At 36.9% G+C, this 18507-nt stretch overlaps 1 protein-coding gene across 1 annotated transcript in view; it reads right to left on the bottom strand.

Moving 5' to 3' along the window:
• The window catches only part of GRID2 (glutamate ionotropic receptor delta type subunit 2), a gene marked incomplete at both ends in the record, with an annotated part of 68010 nt that extends 51714 nt beyond the window's left edge, over positions 1-16296 (bottom strand). The window contains 2 exons of the mRNA XM_010174771.1: positions 9089-9401; positions 16075-16296. Of these exons, the coding sequence (XP_010173073.1) occupies positions 9089-9401; positions 16075-16296 (535 nt within the window). The remainder of the gene's footprint in view (positions 1-9088; positions 9402-16074) is intronic.
• Between the last annotated feature and the right edge of the window lie 2211 nt (positions 16297-18507).

Genomic DNA, 18507 nt, shown 5'->3' with positions numbered 1-18507 from the left:
ACAACGAACACTCCCACTCAACAGATTTATTATCACTGTTCCATAACAGCCTGTTTGCAGAAGATTTTCTATCTTTCCCCTTCACCACTATCTTTATCCTAGTGTGGAGGAAGCAGACCCTTCAGTCAAAACCTCATGTGTTCCTTCATCTCAGTTTTTGTCTGGGAGATGAAGTATCACACATTTTTAACTCAACACCATCTCACTAACTTCAAAAGCACTGAAAAGGTACAGTCCTGCTTTATGATCTCTCCCTCCCCCATTGAAAGTGGAAGAATAAAAATTAAGCAGCAGGAGGTTCCTAGACCAGGATGCTGCTGAAATGAAGGCAAGCCCTTAATTTGTATGCTGGGAATCTGACTAAATAAAAAATATAAATAAAAAACACCAACAGCTCTTATTTTCCCGTATTTGCTGAGAGTGGACCTCCATCTCAGCAATCAGGGAAAGTAATGTGTTGGCTAATTAATTAAAAGATGGATTTGGTATCATTATTTGCTTTCTTTCAATATTAATTTTGGTCTACTCCTTTTATACACATTTTAATATTACAAGAGGTTTGAGGAGAAAAATCTCAACAGCTGAAGAAAGAAGACTTTCCTGTCAGCAGCTTCAAAACCTCTTTGCTACTCCTGCTTTTACGGTTCTCAGGCAATTTTCCCAGCACCTACCCACCAATTGGTGTTATGAAGAAGAGCAGCATGGGTGGATATATCTATGGTACAGCTGTTGCAGAGGAGGGACTCCCCATAGACCAGAAAAGCAATGGAAAACTATTATGGGTTCCCCTCTAAATACATGTTCATGTGGTATCTTGGATATCCTTTGCTGAAAAAGGCTGATCAAGTTGTAGATTAATTTGTTGTCATCAAAGCAAAGGAGAGTATTTTTAATAAAGCTAAAACTCACTTCATAGAATCACACAGAATGGTCGGAGTTGGAAGGGACCTCTGGAGATCATCTAGTCCAACCCCCCTGCCAAAGCTGCCTACCTTAAGCAGACAAAATTGCCAACTTACGTTTAAGCTGCTGTGCAGGAAAATCACATAGCACAAAAAGTAAGTCTTGCCTCTTCAGCTTCTAAACATCTTTGCAGAGAAAAAATGTGGGTTACAGTCCTCCCTCATGCAAGAAAAATTCAGTTCCTGGCTAAATTGTTCTTCCTCACTTCCTCAATTAAATATATATTATACACATGCGAACACTGAAAAGAAAAACTGATTATTTAATCTGAATCTAATTTATGCATTCTTTACCCAAATATAGTATAAAGTAATCTAAGAAATCATAACTATTAAAGAACCTCTTCTGAGTAAAATACTTACCTTAGGATGCTTTTGAAAGAACACAGAAAGACGGGTAGATGCCACAGACATCCAATTCTACTTTCCCTTCTATCTCATTTGGTCTTGAACAGCATTTGTACTATAGGCAGACAGACATTACCTTCTCACAGTCAATTAATCAGGCTTGGAGCTAGTCCTAGGGGAATGAAGGTGTGTTTCGGGCTTTCACACTACCATTCATTCTCCACCTCCTCACAGAAGGTGTGTCAGACACTACATCTCTAAATATACTGCCTTATGTACCCAATGTTATTACTCAAGCAAGCAGGTGCACACAAGATAAAGAAATCCATTATTTTAGATTCCTCTCAGAACCGCCTGAGTCTTAACTTCAATTTAGGGGAAAATCCAACATAACCCCTAGCAGTTTAATGCTAGCGATATCACATTGCTGCAAACAAATGCCCACACTACTGAACATTTTACTTGGAGCATAGTTGTTTTTGGAGTTCCATTTTCAAAAAGAGAAACTGATGGTCCTTTAAGAGCCAAAGCTGCAAGCAGCTTCAGCCTTGAGCACTTAAGTCTTGACTTCGAGTGAGAAAATACAAGAGAATGAGATTCGTGAGAAAGAATGCAAGAAAAACAAGATAAAAAAACTTCTTATGTAACTAGTCAGAAGTAAAAAGAATGCCTCATGAACAGGTAGATTTATCCAATCAAGTATTGTAACCAGATGTGTGAACAGTAGTTTTTAGCCAATGAAGAGTTGTTTATGTGTGTGTGTGTTAGCAGCTTAAGAGTATATAAGTGATCGTGTAACCAATAATAAAGGTCTCCAGTAGAATTCACATTGAATCGTGTGTGGAGTCCATGGGTGTTCCCTCTCGGCAAGAAACTAAACCTCTGAAAGTGGTATGCACATAAAGCTACATCCAGTGTTTGCAAATGTGTACTGTATACATGACAATAAATCTCAGCATGGCTTGATAGTTCCCGTGATCACTTGTCATTTCCAAACACATTTGAGACATAGGACACAACTGCCAAAATGTAGTTATTTTTTGATGATGTCAAGAGCGTGGCCAAACCATTGAGACATGTGGAAAAAGAGCATGGGTACCTCAGGGTTGCAGTACCTTTTACAGACAGATGTCTTTATGAAGGTACATATAGATACCAAGTAGTAAGCCTAGATTTAATATAACAAAATGAGAATTTGGGGGTTTCATGTTTAAATGAAATGTTATAATGTCACAAACATACCTGCTGGTGTAGGTGCTAGAAAAGCGTGGAGATGGGTTTGTTTCCTAATGGGTTTGGTATCTGATTATCATTTTCCCAGATTAGTGCTGTGCATTTTAGGCTTAGCAAATCTGCTCCCCTTGTTTGAGGAATATGTCAAGACCTAGCACCAGTTTGAAGAGCAACTAAATTTGTTAATTAATGAGACTGGTATTTACAATTTGCTTTCTATCAGAAGACATAAAACATGTTTTTATGAAAGGAGGTAGGTAATATTTCCATTTACAACTGAGAACTGATATAAAAATATTAAATGAAGTTTCTATGGTCAGCCAGCAGATCAGATGCAGAATCCAAATTAGGAAGTAGGTTTTTGGTCCTTAAATCTTTATACTGGATCTTTTTTTATTTCTTAAACTTAAAAAAAAGAAAAAGTTTCACCACTAAATATCATATATGAAGATATAAGGGATATCTAAAATAATTTTTTCAAAATGCTTTTAGAGTTTTCCCCTGAATATTAAATACACAGAGATCAGTGTACAGTTAATTAAGAGAAAATGTCACTAAGAAAATACATTGTTACAACATAATGGTTTCTTTGATACGGATATGCTGAGAGTGAGATAAGCAAGGTGGAGTAATTTATTAAGCAACAGCACACTCCAGGCAGTGCATTTCAGGAGGATTATATCACACTTTGGGTGGTAATACAAGGAAAAAGACTGAGAAGTCTTAGCAGCTTTAACCATCCAAGAAGCATTATAATGACTTAGAAGTGCCAAGGCTGGGAGTCTATTTTATTGCTCTTATGAAATGTAATTTAAACAAGGCAAACAGTGAGATTTGCTCATTTACTGGCATTATGAACATAATTGGCCATTACTGACACCACTGATGACCAATCAAAACCTCCAGCACTTTAAACTAACCAAAATATACGGGGATAAAAAAATTGCCCACCAGTGATGCTTTCACATAATTCATTTAATAACTTTGTTAGGTTAAGCAAGACTATTAAGATCTCTGAAGAAAATAATACTTTTGCAGGTAATACTTTAAGCATCCATTACCCTATGGTCAAACCCTATTTTTAAAACAATAATGAATTTTTGTTTTGTTGCAATCACTGAGAAGTTAATAATTCTTGAATGATTCAGCCATTTTAAAGATATTTCCTGATACAAACGAAACAAACAAACAAACAAAAAAACCCATCTGCCTGGTTCTCTTTCTTACAGACATTTCCAATTGAAACTTAGCCTTGCATCTTTATCCACATAATCTAAAATCCTGTCAGCCCATTTCAAAAATGCCTCCTCCTACAGAAAAACTCTAAGTAAAACAAACAGAGTGGGATAAGAGAGACAAAGTCTTTCCATTGTGTCTTTTATATTAAATACAAAACATTGTAATTTTCTATATGACTTCATTATTTTGTCTATATTTACTTGAATTCTGTTAAACTGAGTAAGCTTTTCACTGTATTCCGAAGAAAAATTTGAGAGGCTGTTCCCAAAATAAAATCTTCTAGAACATTCTTCTGCAAGTTCTTGATAAAAAAAAAATGCAACATTTCACTTGTCTCAAAACCAGATCTATTATACAAAAAGGGTTGGGAATAACTCTAAATCCTGAGCTTCTGTTTCTATAATCATTGGTTTTCTCCTGTAATGGTAAGAGTGGAATGCTCTCTAGAGTATTTCACAACAAGAGCCCATAAAGTAGTAGGAAGCTAATAGAAAACCTTCAGGAGATTAAGCTAGGTTCTCAGCACGTATAAACAGACATTGTGCCATTGCAGTGGGTTGATTCAGTTAATCTCCATGAAGTTTTTAGTAAAGTAAACCCAATATCCTCTCTGAGACAGTTCTTTTGTCCCTGTTCATATGGCAGGCTTCCAACATTGGCATATTCTAATGAGGGCAAAATTTGACAATGCCAGGGCAGAAGGGAAAGAAAAATGTGGTTGTATAGAATAGTTTAAAAATTAAGCAAAGACTATATAATATACCATTATAATATATCACTCAGACTGGCTGAGGTAGAAGGGGAACCTCTGAAGGTCATCTAGTCCAAACACCCCCTGCCCAAGCAAGGCCACCTAGAGCTGGTTGCCTAGGACTGTGTCCAGATGGCTTTTGAATATCTCCAGGGATAGAGATTTCACAACCTCCCTGGGCAACCTGTGCCATTGCTCAGTCAGCTGGGTGCCCCCAGCGTGCACTAGCGCATGGGATTGTTCCTTCCCAGGGGCAAGATTTTGCACTTCTCTTTGTTGAGCTTTGCAGAACATATAATAATAGAGGCCTGTGGAGGAGCCAAGTAAATAGGGAAGAGCACAAGCAGCAGGACCAGTGGGGTCACGACTGATAACCAAGAAGAAAGCTACAGCAGTGCTGACTAGTTGCAGTGTGAGGTAGGCAGAAAGCAAAATCTGTGAGGAGTGGATTGAAAAACCAAGGGGGAATGTGGATGGAGAGAGAGAGGAAATCCACTAAAAAAGAAACCTTAACAACATTTTCTGTCCAACTGACAAAAGCCAATTTTGAAATGAAGCAAAATACAGAGCTTTTGCCACTTAGTTTTCTAAGATGAGCAAGTGGAAAAGAACAAATTCAGAAACCATGCCACTAAATTTCAACATAACTGAAATCCTCCACAGCCTGAATCTACAAATTTGCTTCATCTTTAGACATAAATAAACATATTGGAGATAACAGTTATGTGTTACAGAATCTCATGCCTGGATGAGTAATTCAGAGTCAGAAGCATTTTTTAAATGTAATCCACAGCACTGCACCACCAAGATCACCAAAAAGTCTCTACCTTCTAGTGATCACAGTATACTGCAGATTCAGTGGGTATATTGGGCAGTCAGACAAAGCATTTCAATGCAGTGGTGCATTTTCAATGCACAATTGTTTTTTGTTTAAATGAAGGGCTTGAGTTCAGAGTAAGAAAATCCACTTCGCAGTTTATACTCTTTTATATTAATTTAGCCTCCCAAGTTACACTGCATCTTCAAAATTTTCACTTCTAACAAATACTCCACATATATCTTTAAAGTTACAAAAATAACATATGTAAATACATACACACTAATCTCTGTACTGAATTAACATCAAATTAAAAGGGCAACTGAGAGAGAATATAGCTCTTCATTATCAGAGTCTCAAAATGGTGCCTAGACTGGACACTCCAGCATGAGGAAAAAAAAGTTGAAAGCCAAGTTCAAGACCTAAGTTTAAATGATATAAGAAGCAGTGACATTAAGTTTCACTTTACCTTTAAGGAAACAATTAAAAATACTTCAGTTTTGCCACTGAGTATGACAGTAATCATGGATCTGCCTTAAAAACTATTGGACTGGTCTGTGCTGTCTTTAGTCTACAGACAATGGAACACTATTTTTCTCTGACATTTCAAAAATTGAAAAAGGTTAAAACTTTTTAACAGAATTTGATCAGAACATTAGAGTCAAGGATGAAAGAAAATAAGAAGTGACAGAGTGGACTGAAGCTACCTGCCAAAATCTGTGGAGTTTTAAACTATTTCAGAAGAAACAAGCAAAATAAGTCCTTTCTGTTTTAATCAGTTTATGAGTTTATGAGTTGCCTTAAAGAGTGACTTGTATTTTTACACCAAAGGCCTCTTTTGTCTTCAGAGTTATTGCAGGTCTGGAGCCAGCCTGTGTGCTTGCAAATCTTTCCTCTAGCTAGAGGAAAGAAAGAGGAGACATTGCCAGAATGAGCCCACTAGCCCCAAAGAAAGAATCCAGCACTATCAAAGCAATTGCAGCCCTTCGTTCATGCTGCTTTGTTTCTCTCAGTGCAGGATATAAAAGCATCTTTGGCTGTATGTTTTGATAACAGAAATGAGTACCTTGTCATGTTTTAAATCAGCAGCTGAAAGACTTCTTAAGTGAACGTGACAGTATTTGAAATGTCCTACGCTGCCATACTTAAGATATGCCAATCACAATTAATAGCACAGATTTGCTATTCCAAAACAAATAAAACCTGCAGTTTTTCTGCTGAATGAAGAGCTGATGAGTGAAAATAGAAGCACAATTACCACAATAGCCAGTTAGCCTGTCAATGGAAATTACTTTCATTTGTCTGTATTCACAAGGGTTAGTAAACAATAACGTTTCAGCTAATACAGTTTTTGTTATATTCAAATTGAATATGAAGTACAGGCTGACATTATAAATGGATTTCTTACTCTTTTGCACTGGATTTTTGAGGTTCTCTGAGTCTTTTGGTTTAAATTAATCTGTAAGTTTCATATATTTTGGTATCAACCCTATTAAATCTGTGTAATTTTTCCTTCTAGCAAATTAAGGACTGTCCTCTTGTTGTTTGAATGAGAGATGTATCAGTAGCTTCCCCTCACTCAGTAGGAACCAAACGAACATTTTATATTATTCTAGTGGATTCTAAAGAGTTGTGCTGAAAATCCACTTAGTAGGGTGGTAAGATCTATCTCTCTGTAAATTAGTACCTCTCACATTTCAAGTTCTATGAATTTATTTTTCTTAAGTCCTGCAACAGTTCTGGTACTCCCACTGGCAGGTTTTACTAATACCAGGTTTTACCTCATGACCTCTTTTTAGCATGGGGAGTGGACACAAAGCCTCTTGAGCAAATTCTTTTTCTTTACTTTTTCCAGTAAATTCTGCTGTTTTGTCATCTAGTCCTACTTCTTTTAATCTAATTTCTTCCTCATCTTCATGTTTAATTCAAGGCTTCCTTCTAAGCTCTCCTCCAGAACTCATTTTCACTTACTGATCAGAAAAACTTCTTTGTAAGTTAACTGAGCATCTATTGAAGGACTCCCTTGTAGGCTACTACTCTGGACCTATGACTTTGGAAATGTCAAGACATCAGGCAATACAGGCTTACCTGAAGAGATATCAGGCAAACAATTTGGATAATAATTCTTGAGATTGAAGTGTGCAATTAAGCTAGCTTTACCTCCTTTAAACCTTTACTGGGCAGCCTCCTATAAAGCTTTGAAGGACTAATGATGTTGGGAGTACAGCAGGGATGCTAAGGCTAATACCAAGAAATAAACCTATGTAAAATTACTTGCATTAATGCAGTAAAGAAACTAATTCACAAGTTTTAACCTAACAGGCAGACAGATATAATGAGTCTAGTTCTGTAATGGACCAACTGCTCTCTCGCAGTTGGATTCCCTAAACAGTTACACTGGAATATTTTGGACAAAGAAAACTTTATAAACCCACCCACGTACGTTGAAAAAAACTTCTGTAGTTCTCAGCTGGCTATGAAGTCTGTGGTTTTCTTTAAAAAAAAATCCACAGCAAACATAAAACAATCCCTTCAGCTTTCCTCAGCTGGCCATCACTGCTCAATGCAAATGATAATTTTAAAAGTAATGTCTCTAGGTCTCTATGTTCAAAATCATACCTCTTGTGGAAATTATCAACTTCAACTTTTCTTCTCTTTTGGATAGTGGTGTTAATTTAGCTTTTTTTTTTTTCCTTCTAGGAGTTTCATACTTGATTTTCATGCATACCTTTAGCTTTTATTGATGTAATCTGATTGATTTTAACAGGGCATAACATAATTTCTAAGTTACATGTTGCCAGTGTTACATAAATATGATGCTTTTACCTACAGTGTTCATCCAAATGCATGTTAAAATGTAAAAAACTATCTGGGATTTTTGAGGTTGCAGTGGCCATGGCTCTTTGCAGAGCAGATGCTCTGTGCAATTACAAATAGGTGTACCTGCAGTGCCAGTAGTGACTAACGAACCATTACATGGATATGCCAGAAGGTATTCATTCTGTTTTGTTAAGTGTTATTATCTAAATCTTATTTGTTCTCATATGAAGCTGTGTTTTCTTATTCTACTTTGCATTACAACCCTAATTTGCAGAACAGAATTTTAAGTAGTATATAGCAAGCCAAGATCTGTAGTCCCTGATGTCTTTAGGATGCATGGTTAAAGCTCTGCCAGAAGAGGTAGATTGTGAAGGACTTGGGGTTATAAACAGAATTGGGGAATAGCCTGGGCTACACCAGATGCTAGAGGGGATTGAGAAAGCATTCAGGAAGGCCAGAAGTTGAGTCTAAACACTATGTAGGAAAATTGAGATAAATCAGATGAGGGAGGAAAGAATATCAGATACAATAAAACAGCTTAGTACTGATGACTAGTCAACTTAATTCAAAACCTAAATCCCAATATTTTCTGTCTGACTGCCTAAGAACATAGCACTCACACTAACTATGAATAATTGTCTAGAAGATTATGAGAAATACTTTTTTTTCCAGAGAAAAATTATCTTTCCTTATTTTGACAACTACAAATCAAAACAAGCTAGCCTGTAGGGCTCTGAACTTCTCACGGTTCCCACACTGGGCAGCCAAATGTATTAGAAACCTTATAGCACAAGGCTTTCCAGTGCTTCCAGTCCCTCATGGGCTGTGGGAGGGAGGCAGCAAAGAGGAAGGTCTCTATAGCAACAGGAGGGATACATAGATTTTCTCTTGGAGGAACAGTCTCCCTCTGCCTCTTACCTTGTTGCACAAAGGATCCATACACAAACCACATGGAGTTGTAGAGGGTTGTGGAGGTCATGGAGCCCATCTGAAGGCGCGGAGGGTTGAGCCAGTTCAAGAGGTAGACCAGTAGCCCTACTAACAGCACAGTGCCAGCTATGCATGCCCACAGGGAGAGGTCAAATGGTGCCAAGCAGGCAAACATGTCCACTGTCTTCTCTGCCTTTCGAAGTAGCACACCCACTGAGTAGTCCATGTAACGAGTTGTGAAGTCCACTACATTTTCCCTGTCAGGGGTGATGGTTAGGGCAGAGATGCCTATATCAGCTCTCTGAGGAAAGAAGGAGAAAGTACAACATGCATAAGTAGGAGCTACAGGAAAGATCTTTGTTCCTCTGTGATTTATGGCAGCTAAACTTATGAAGGAACAGATGCCAAGGCCAATGTCTTAAGCATCAAATATGTGAACACAGAAACACAGAACACAGAGATGTGACTAACGCTTGAACAGAATAGTGTAGCACATGTCATAGTTTCTGTAAGCAAACATCACTTGGTGGACTCGGGCACATTTGCTCTCTACATTGTTATTTTCTAAGGAATCAAAATACTTCAAATACAATTAATAGCTGGAGGAAATCTACTTCTGGTCATTCTTCTCAGCCTAGTTACTGAAGCCATTATTGTCACTGCGGCAAAAGGCAGACCTTGTGTATAGCATTTCCAGTCAGAAGAAATTAGCTGCCTGACAGAGCCACACGATATCCAACATTTTGATGATATGATGATCATGATAAAGAGCATCTCATATATCCTGGGATTTTGGGGGCATTTGAAATTTTGAAAAACATCAAATTTTGCCTGCAGAGTCTGAAGTGCAGAGCAGATATTCCATGCAGTTCCTTTACTATTTATTCCTCTACATCCTCCTGCTAAGCAACCTCTTTCTATGCCAACCTGTCCTGTAGCTACCTTGGACTTGCTTTGTGCCATTTACATTTTTTTGTAATTTAAGAACCCATTTCAGATGAGAAGAGGATAAATAACATGCCTTGATCTAATAATTGTATTTCACAGCATATCTGGGTGTTGGGTCTCGAGAGACACCAGGCACGACTACAGCAGGTGCTACTTTATTTTTTACATGTACAATTAGAACTGCAGTGAGAACAAGAAAGGGTATTTAAAGCAAACACATTAACACCATTTTAAAAACCTCAAATACTGAACAAGAAGGCTATAAATTCTAGATATTTTAATATGAAAAAGAGTACTTAAAATACTTTAAGCTTCTAGTAGTTTGATTTAATCCATTTCTGTTCTGCCTAAAGTAGTGTGTGGTCCTTTGGAAGGGGGTGATGAGAGCACAAAGGTTTGGAAATTTCAGTACTGTGTCAAATTTTATTAACTCTCTTGAATTTCTTTCTTCTTGCCCAAAGAAGGCAGAGATTACTAGCTTCTTAGAAAAGTAACGTGAAATATTAAGTGAGAAGGTATGGCAAGTGAAACTGATTAGAATAAAATTTGCAAATCATATGGGCTCTTTTAATACCAGCTACAAACCACTTGGCAGCTCATGGTACAAACATACTTTTAATCACAGTGAACTTAAGGCTTCGGTTTAAATCATGTTACTTTAACTTTATATTAATTTTTCACTGGCTTGAGAAACTGGTGGAAGATAGCTAGAGGCTGATGATATGGACAAAAAAGTATTTGAAAATATTGATTTGCTTAAAAGCCATGAATTAGAGCTTCAGCTTTAATTTATGGGTTAGATTCTCTAGAGTCTTAAGTGAAGCTGTGTTGATACACACAGCTGAAAGCATGGCTTCATGAATTCACTTCATGTCCCTTCCTAACAATTTTTTGTGACTGATGATTTAACTGCCCATGGGCAGCAGCAAACTCAGTCAGTAATCCAAGTAAAAATTTCATCAAAATTGTCCATGGAAACATTCAGATCATCTGAGTATCTGTCCTCTGATTATAAAACTTATGGTCCACAAGTGACTTGAGTGATTCACAGTATCTGGTAACGGTTATGCCCTAGCTCCAGTGAGCAAGTTGCAAAGTGGGCATCATTTGAACTGTTTTCCACAACTGTGAAAATAAATGTATTTTAAAAATAATTTACAAATGTAGAAGTCCAGTGCTCTATACCAATAGTTGTCAAACAGGAAAATATGGTTATATTTAATGAGTAAGGGTTGTTTTGGGTTTTTTTTCCTGAACATATATCAAAAAGTGAAAGAGGAATTCAGGGTTTAAAGAGGACACATGGAAACAAAAAGTCCTAGACTTAGCCCCTATTGTTTACCTTTAGCTGTGTAATTATCAGTATGTTACTAAAATAATTCCTGACCACACTAGACTATTGTGAGGTGGTAATTCAAGCTTTATTTGTAAGATGTTTAAAGTTTCTCCACTGAAAAGCAATATACATAAGTAAAGATATTTTTACCAAATGATAGATTACTGTAGGAATCAATGATTAATACATTTTTTTTGCCTTCTCCCTGCCTTTTTATAAAGAGAATCCTATTTCTCCATTAAATACATTGAAGGGCATTGTATCAAAAAGCACAGTATGTGATATTTGTGGAAATATTGCTTCTATGCTACATCTCTGGGGAGCAGTCTTTCCAAATTCCACAGTATTATGGTTCCACTCTGGTTATCAGCCTCTACGATAGAAGAAGAACATTGTTCTAAGTGAAAAGTTGCATTCTTTTTGCCATACTGTAGCAGCAACTGTGATATAATTATGTCTTGCAATTAAAGAGTGATAGTAAAATAAAAAATAGAAAGGAGAGAGAGAAGTCCTGGCTTCTCAGTACTGTGACATTACATTGGAATATTACAACTTATATTCTTAACTTACTAAATTGAATCATAAACACAGTTTACCAGAAAACTATGTGTTTAGCACAAAACCAAGCTTAAGCTTAACTTAATAGTTAATCTACTGATGGTGAGCATTCTTAATTACATATAGATTCTGTCAACTTGTATCAAAATTGGAAGATGAAAAAAATGAAATGCTTGTCATTAACATGTCAAATTGGATCAGAGAAGACATCAGTTTGAAGAAATCAAGGTTCACTTAATGCTTCTGAGATAGAAAAGCAGATGCATGCAATTATGTCAATATTTAGATGTAAAGCTGCCAATCTGATTTATAAACATGTAAAACCCTCCACTCACTAAGTTTTTTCAGTGCCAAAATCAACCAACTATCACTGTCTTAGATGTCTTTTTAACATATCTGTGATGAATGAAACTGACTCCTGAAACTGACTGACTGAAAAAAACAGCAGAGGGCATTATTTTTCTTTACATGACCTACATAGGAATTAATATTCCTTAACAGTAGTTCTCCTGAGGTCATCGTAGTCATTACCAGAATCAGAAAATCCAAAATAAATGACCAAATTGGTCTGACAGCTTTGTTACTGGTGTCACAGAACCATCAACAAAGCCTAGAAATCCCTGAAATGCCCCTATGCTTTTGCTGAAGCAAACACATCTTGTCCACATAGAAAACAATCATCTTACGATGATTCCTGTGGTTCATGATCAAGAACAGGGAAAATAAATGAATCGACTTTAAATTTCTTCCTTGAGTCCTTTCATTTTATCCATTTTCAATGTTAAATCAAGTTTCAACGAATGCTAGAAACAATAAACTACAGTCCCACTTGCTACACAGTTATTAATATGGACATGCAAAAATTAATCAGAGAGACATTTTTGCTCAAGTTACCACACTGACATCCAAATAATTGTTCTTTTACACCGCTATTCTTTTTCTTTCCCCCCCCCCCCCCCCACAACTTTGTCCTCCCTTGTATGCTTTCTTCCTTCCTATGCTACTCCCCTTAGGAAGATGCATTAAAAAACCAGTCTGATAAGAGGCTTCTACTTGGCTTGCAGTTTCTCTTAGAAATGTTTAGGCATATATTTAGTTTTCCTTTTCTAATGGACCTAAGTGAAATCAGACAGTTTTCCCTATGCTATTTGCCTCCTCATGGCTCCTCATTAGAAAAAAATCCTAGCAATCAAGTTAGTAGGGTGAAATGTTGATAATAATGGTTGAAGGATGTGAATACTGCCAGGAAGTCCAGAGCAGTGCTGGAAAGCCTACTGTCCTCTCCCAGAAGTGGCATTAACCTATCACACATGCTCATCCCTCTAGTAATGTGGACTTGGGGGCAACTAAACAAAGCACTGTGAAAAGACATAGATAACTGATAGCAAGAGAAAGATTTGTGGTAAAGTGCTGCTCCTCTGAGGTAGTTTTAGCCTCTCCACAGAAAGCCCAGGTCATTTGACATGAGAGGAGTGAGAGCAACATGTGCCCATATCAAAGAATATTTATCCTCCGTAGTCCTTCTGGTTCAGGTGCTCAGCAAACAGAAAAGTTTCCATAGCATGGTTACGTTCAGTTTATTTTGACAGGAGAAAGTGTTTGGAGCAAGGGTATACCTAATATAGGTCTTGATAATCAAAGGAGGGGAGGCTTGAATCTGTTTCCAAATTCCAATTAAAGACTAGTTGCTTTGATCTGCTGATTCCAGCTCCTATTTTAGCAGTCAGAAGGGACCTTGTCTCAAAGCTGGAACAGGGTGAACTTGGCATAGTCTCATGTCTTTGAGGCCAGCTGCGGACCTAGGGCATGTACTTGGCACCGCAGGGCTTCTGCTCTGCCCTGAAGCTCAGGCGGGGTTGCTGTAAATGACAGAAGCCTGGCACTGCTCTCCCTGCATCAGAACCTGCCACACCCTGAACCAGCTTAATGCAAAAAGAATATATTGATCTTGAACACCAAAATTATGTGCTTGCTGCAGCAACTGCTATTTCATATGGCACATCTGTAGTGGCCCCAGACACCCTTCTCAATGAGATGTACTCAAAAAGAGAAGGCAGCTATTTTCCATTATCCTTGAATGGGACTTGCCTTTTGCAGAAATACATTGTTCCCAACTCATTTTTGGCTCATGCACTAACAAGCAAAGAGCACTCCCTGTTTCTGGATTTCCTCCACATGTTGGCCAGACTATCATGTAAGACTTGGTTGGGAAAACAAGGAAACACTTTGTTTTAAACAGGTTAGACCTTCAATTTAAAACTATTCTCTGCTCCTTTGCTTCCCCTTACAAAGTTGCCAAGCAGATAGATATTTGAGTTCTGGAAGCAGAACTCAGTTCACAGTGAATAAGCAGCCTTTCAAGAACAGCTTGCACTTGGGAAGGGGTAGATACACACTGGCTGCTTGCCCAGAGTTTCTCTTTTACCTGAAGAGGGACAGAGAATGGGAGAGAAGGACACAGTGAAACTTTACTGTTAATTATAGAAGGGGTAAGGAAGGTAAAAAATCATACTCTGCCATAATATGGGGAAAACATGTTTTCTGAATTCCAAATGCAGTTCCATTAACTCTTTACACTTTCTAACTGTACAGAAAGATTTCATATCCATTAAAACTCATTTACAGCAAAACTGTAGCAGACTGGTAAATCTGTTGCATCTTGTATTAACAGAACTAGGTGGTTATCACCTTAAGAGTATTACTGTAGTTCTATGAGTCCCTACCTACAAAGGGGACAAGAATGACATACATATTTTTCAGTGAACCATTTGATCTCAGTTGTTATGAGTTCTACCTTAAAAATCATTCATTTCAAATAAACAAAAAATGTTCTGGACCCACTTCTGTCTCCAAAGCCATCTAGGACTAAGACCCCTCCAAGCCTGAGTTAACGCAGTGGCCTGCTGAGTCCTTTGCTGAGTACAGTGCTGAGTACGGCATAGCATAACACCAAATGTAAGGAACAGAAAAATGATAAAAATAAATCAGCAGGCCACTGTGGTTTTATGTCTCATAATTAGATGAGGGATTTTTAGCTGTTAAAGTTTAGAAGATGAAGGAAAATACACTTTTCTAAGTGGCTCCAACTTACCATCTATGATCACAGCATTCCACCTTCCAGCTTCATAAGGGCATAGGGACATGTCAAAGGAAGTTTATTACTACAGTGTAGATGTATGAATCCTGCCACAGGTATGGCATGTGTAATTGTTTCCATCCCAACAGGCTTCCTACTGCTCAAGAAGGTAGAATAGGCTAAAGCTATCACTATTTTTTTCATAAACAACTAGTTAGTTATTTACATGAATATCTGCTGCAGTTATTTAAGGAAAAACAACAAATGTAGGTGCTCTCTATAGCTGTAAAAGCTGCCTCTACAGGTTAACTAAGAGCAAATAAAATATGTATGTTCATGCCACAATGAGACATCAGCAGAATAAAGTCTGCATAGCTCTGTCTTTCTTAATGGGAGAAGCTGCAAACAGACAAGATGTGAAGTGCAAGGGAAAAAAAGAAAAATATGGCACATTTATTTAGTTTAATTTATTTATGATACAATATTGAATATTTAATGAAAAATTAAGTAGGCTAAATGGGTTTATTAATTACAGAATAGAGAACATAGTACTCTTGGTTCATATATTTACATAATGTAAGAGTTATTATATATCAATAAAACATTTTCTGTTGATTATATACTTCATGCATTCATCACACCAACATTTTTCTAAGTGCTATACATTATTTATGTAATGTACCACTAATTACTGCAACACCAATTTTTCCTCTTTTGAACAACCTCTTCAACTCGTTTGTGTCAGGTCTTGCCAAACTAATTAGGATGCTGTGCATCCCATTATTTGGTTGTATTCAGATTTCACACTGCTGTACTTTGGTTGGAAAAAAGAGATTGCCTTGCTCCTTAAATAGGTACCAGTAAGCACTATTTCTAGCTTTTTCTTTACCACCCAATGCATGTGGGCACTCTATCAAATGCTGGCAACACAGGCAATGAACAAAATGCTATCACTGACTCATTAAAAAGGTTTACTGGTTGATGCAAACATAATATACCATGTATCACTTAGCTTTATCACATGATCTTATTTAGTGAGTTACTAATAACCCTTACCTTAAATACCAGTTCTCCTATCAGTCCGTTCCATGACCCATCATCCTGAGGACTCCCATACTTGTGATCTGGTGCAACATAAATTTCATATTTAAAGCCGAGGTAAGTAGCCAATGCTTCCAAAACATCTATTGAGAAGCCCTGATACTTCTTCGGTTTTCCCAGAACATTTTCAGACACCATGACAAAAGGCTCTTCCTGAATAGAAAGCAAAGGAGTCAACTGTTAGTAAAGTAATTTCATGCCACATTTGGGTGCTGTAAAAAGCAAATGTGCTTTTTACAGCACCCAAGTAAAGGAGTAAAAAAGTAAAGGAGGGACTATTTAAATACTGTTTATACAAAACTTTCCTACAACACATTGTTAGCGGTGCCTCTTGCATTCTGCAAAATGCTATTTCATTATGTGTTTACTTCAACAGATAAATTTTCTTCTCTACTATGTATTTCAGAAGTAAATCTTCCATTGTAAAATTACAAATGAAATTTTTGCAGTAATGCCTTCTGACTGGTCTTATGCTTGGCAGGCAGACATATACTCATATGTCTGTCCATAAATACAGAAGATTCTTCAGCGCTGACAGTTTTCACTGGCTGGGCAAACGCTGTATCTGACAAACGCAACTACTAATTCATGCTGTAAGGAATGAAAAACATGGCAAAATAAGCCATACCACAGAAACATGCTACATTTCTTCCTTTTATTTCTTTACTGGTGCTGTAATTTAATAAGAGTCCATCAGAAACATCTATTCTGCAGTGCAAAAAGTTAGTTATGACTTGCTATGGCTTGCCCATGAGAAGCACATGAAACCATTTCCTGACCACTTCCTCCTAGTCTGCATAATCCACAGGCATTCAGAAGAAAACAGAATTGGTTTCCATAGTACTTGTGGCCCAAACTTTAATTGTATCTCCAGAGGTGTTTTTGTCGGCGTTTAAATGATTTTTTTTTTCTTTATTACTCTACTACTCTGTCAGTGACTTTAAAGCCAATGTACTTCTCACAACTTTTTTCGCTAATACTTCACTAAATATTTTTAGTTTCTTAGTATGTCACTCTCTATAAAGAGATATCACTCAACTGCAGGCAGGATGTTCTCAGAATAAGAAAGTATCATTTATAAATGCTGGAGTTCATATTCATTAGGATACCCACATGTTGAGCACGCTGCCAAAGAAGCAAGGACGCAGCCAGACTGGCTTGCAGGATGTTCTTCTCTGATTGTAGGAAATCCAGAAGAAAAACCCAAACCCACAAAACCCAAACAAACCCCCAAACTAATCAAACAAACAAACAAAAAACCAGGAAAAAAACAACCAGAAAGGATTGTAGGAAATCCAGAAGAAAAACCCAAACAAACCCCCAAACTAATCAATCAAACAAACAAAAAACCAGGAAAAAAAACAACCAGAAAACTTGACTGTTTGAAGTTATTATTTTCCAGTTGTTAGACAGAATTTCTTTCCTCCAAATTTTTCAAGATTAGCCAAATGGAATAAAAATGGAGGACAGCAAGTGAAAGTGAATTTTCAAAGTAGTTCTCCAGCACTTGGGTTCCAAGAACATTGAAGGAATTGAGACTAAGTTGATGAAAGTCTCTCCCAAATGAGAACACAGAGTGAATTCAGCTTTGTTGATCACTTGGATGAGAGATTCTTTTTTTCACACAGTCTCAAAACGGCTTGAAAAAAATGTTTCCACAAAAAAATAAATGTAATTTATCAATCTAAGCACATTATGCATAAAATTCTAATGATTATGTGTACAAAGGGTTTTTTAGAAGTTGGTAATTTTCATATTAGAAAGGATTTTTTCTTATAACTTCTAAGTTATTAGAAAATAGTTACTCATAAACTGAATTTTTATTCAGTTAGTTAAAAAGCAATTACTAATTGTACTGATCTAAAACACTGTTTAAAATGCAGTTTATCATGACTTATTTCAGTCTTTTATTAAGCTACGTAATGTTATTTGCTGTTGAGAGATTTACAAAACAACCCAATGTCCAGTGTGCTATACATTTAATGAAATATAAATAATCAAATAGTTTTATGCAAAGCATCTAACACTTCCCAATTTCTGTTGAAGCCTGGAGCAACAAATTTTTTAATCATATTCCAAACAAAACAAACCAAATCTATAGCTATTTCTCAGAGGCATTGAAAGAGGACAAAAATATTTTTCTTGATTTTTCTCCCCATAAATGCTGTGAGCTGAAACTATGCCAGTTGTCTTTTTGTACTCTGGGACGGTGTTATAGCAGCTCCTATATAAAGAGATATATATCCCTACATTATTGATGTTAAAATGATTGTCTCCATCCTTGAGAAAGTGGATCTTCTAGAAAGAAAATACATAAAACAAAAACAGCCAATACATTTCTCAACTACCGAACAAAAACATAATGAGAACCAAGGACAAGCTTGTAGA

The sequence above is a fragment of the Antrostomus carolinensis genome, unplaced genomic scaffold (assembly GCF_000700745.2).
Source record: "Antrostomus carolinensis isolate BGI_N321 unplaced genomic scaffold, ASM70074v2 scaffold3219, whole genome shotgun sequence".
Taxonomy (NCBI): domain Eukaryota; kingdom Metazoa; phylum Chordata; class Aves; order Caprimulgiformes; family Caprimulgidae; genus Antrostomus; species Antrostomus carolinensis.
Note: the sequence above shows the minus strand (reverse complement) of the source record. Positions and strands in the feature narration are given on the sequence as shown.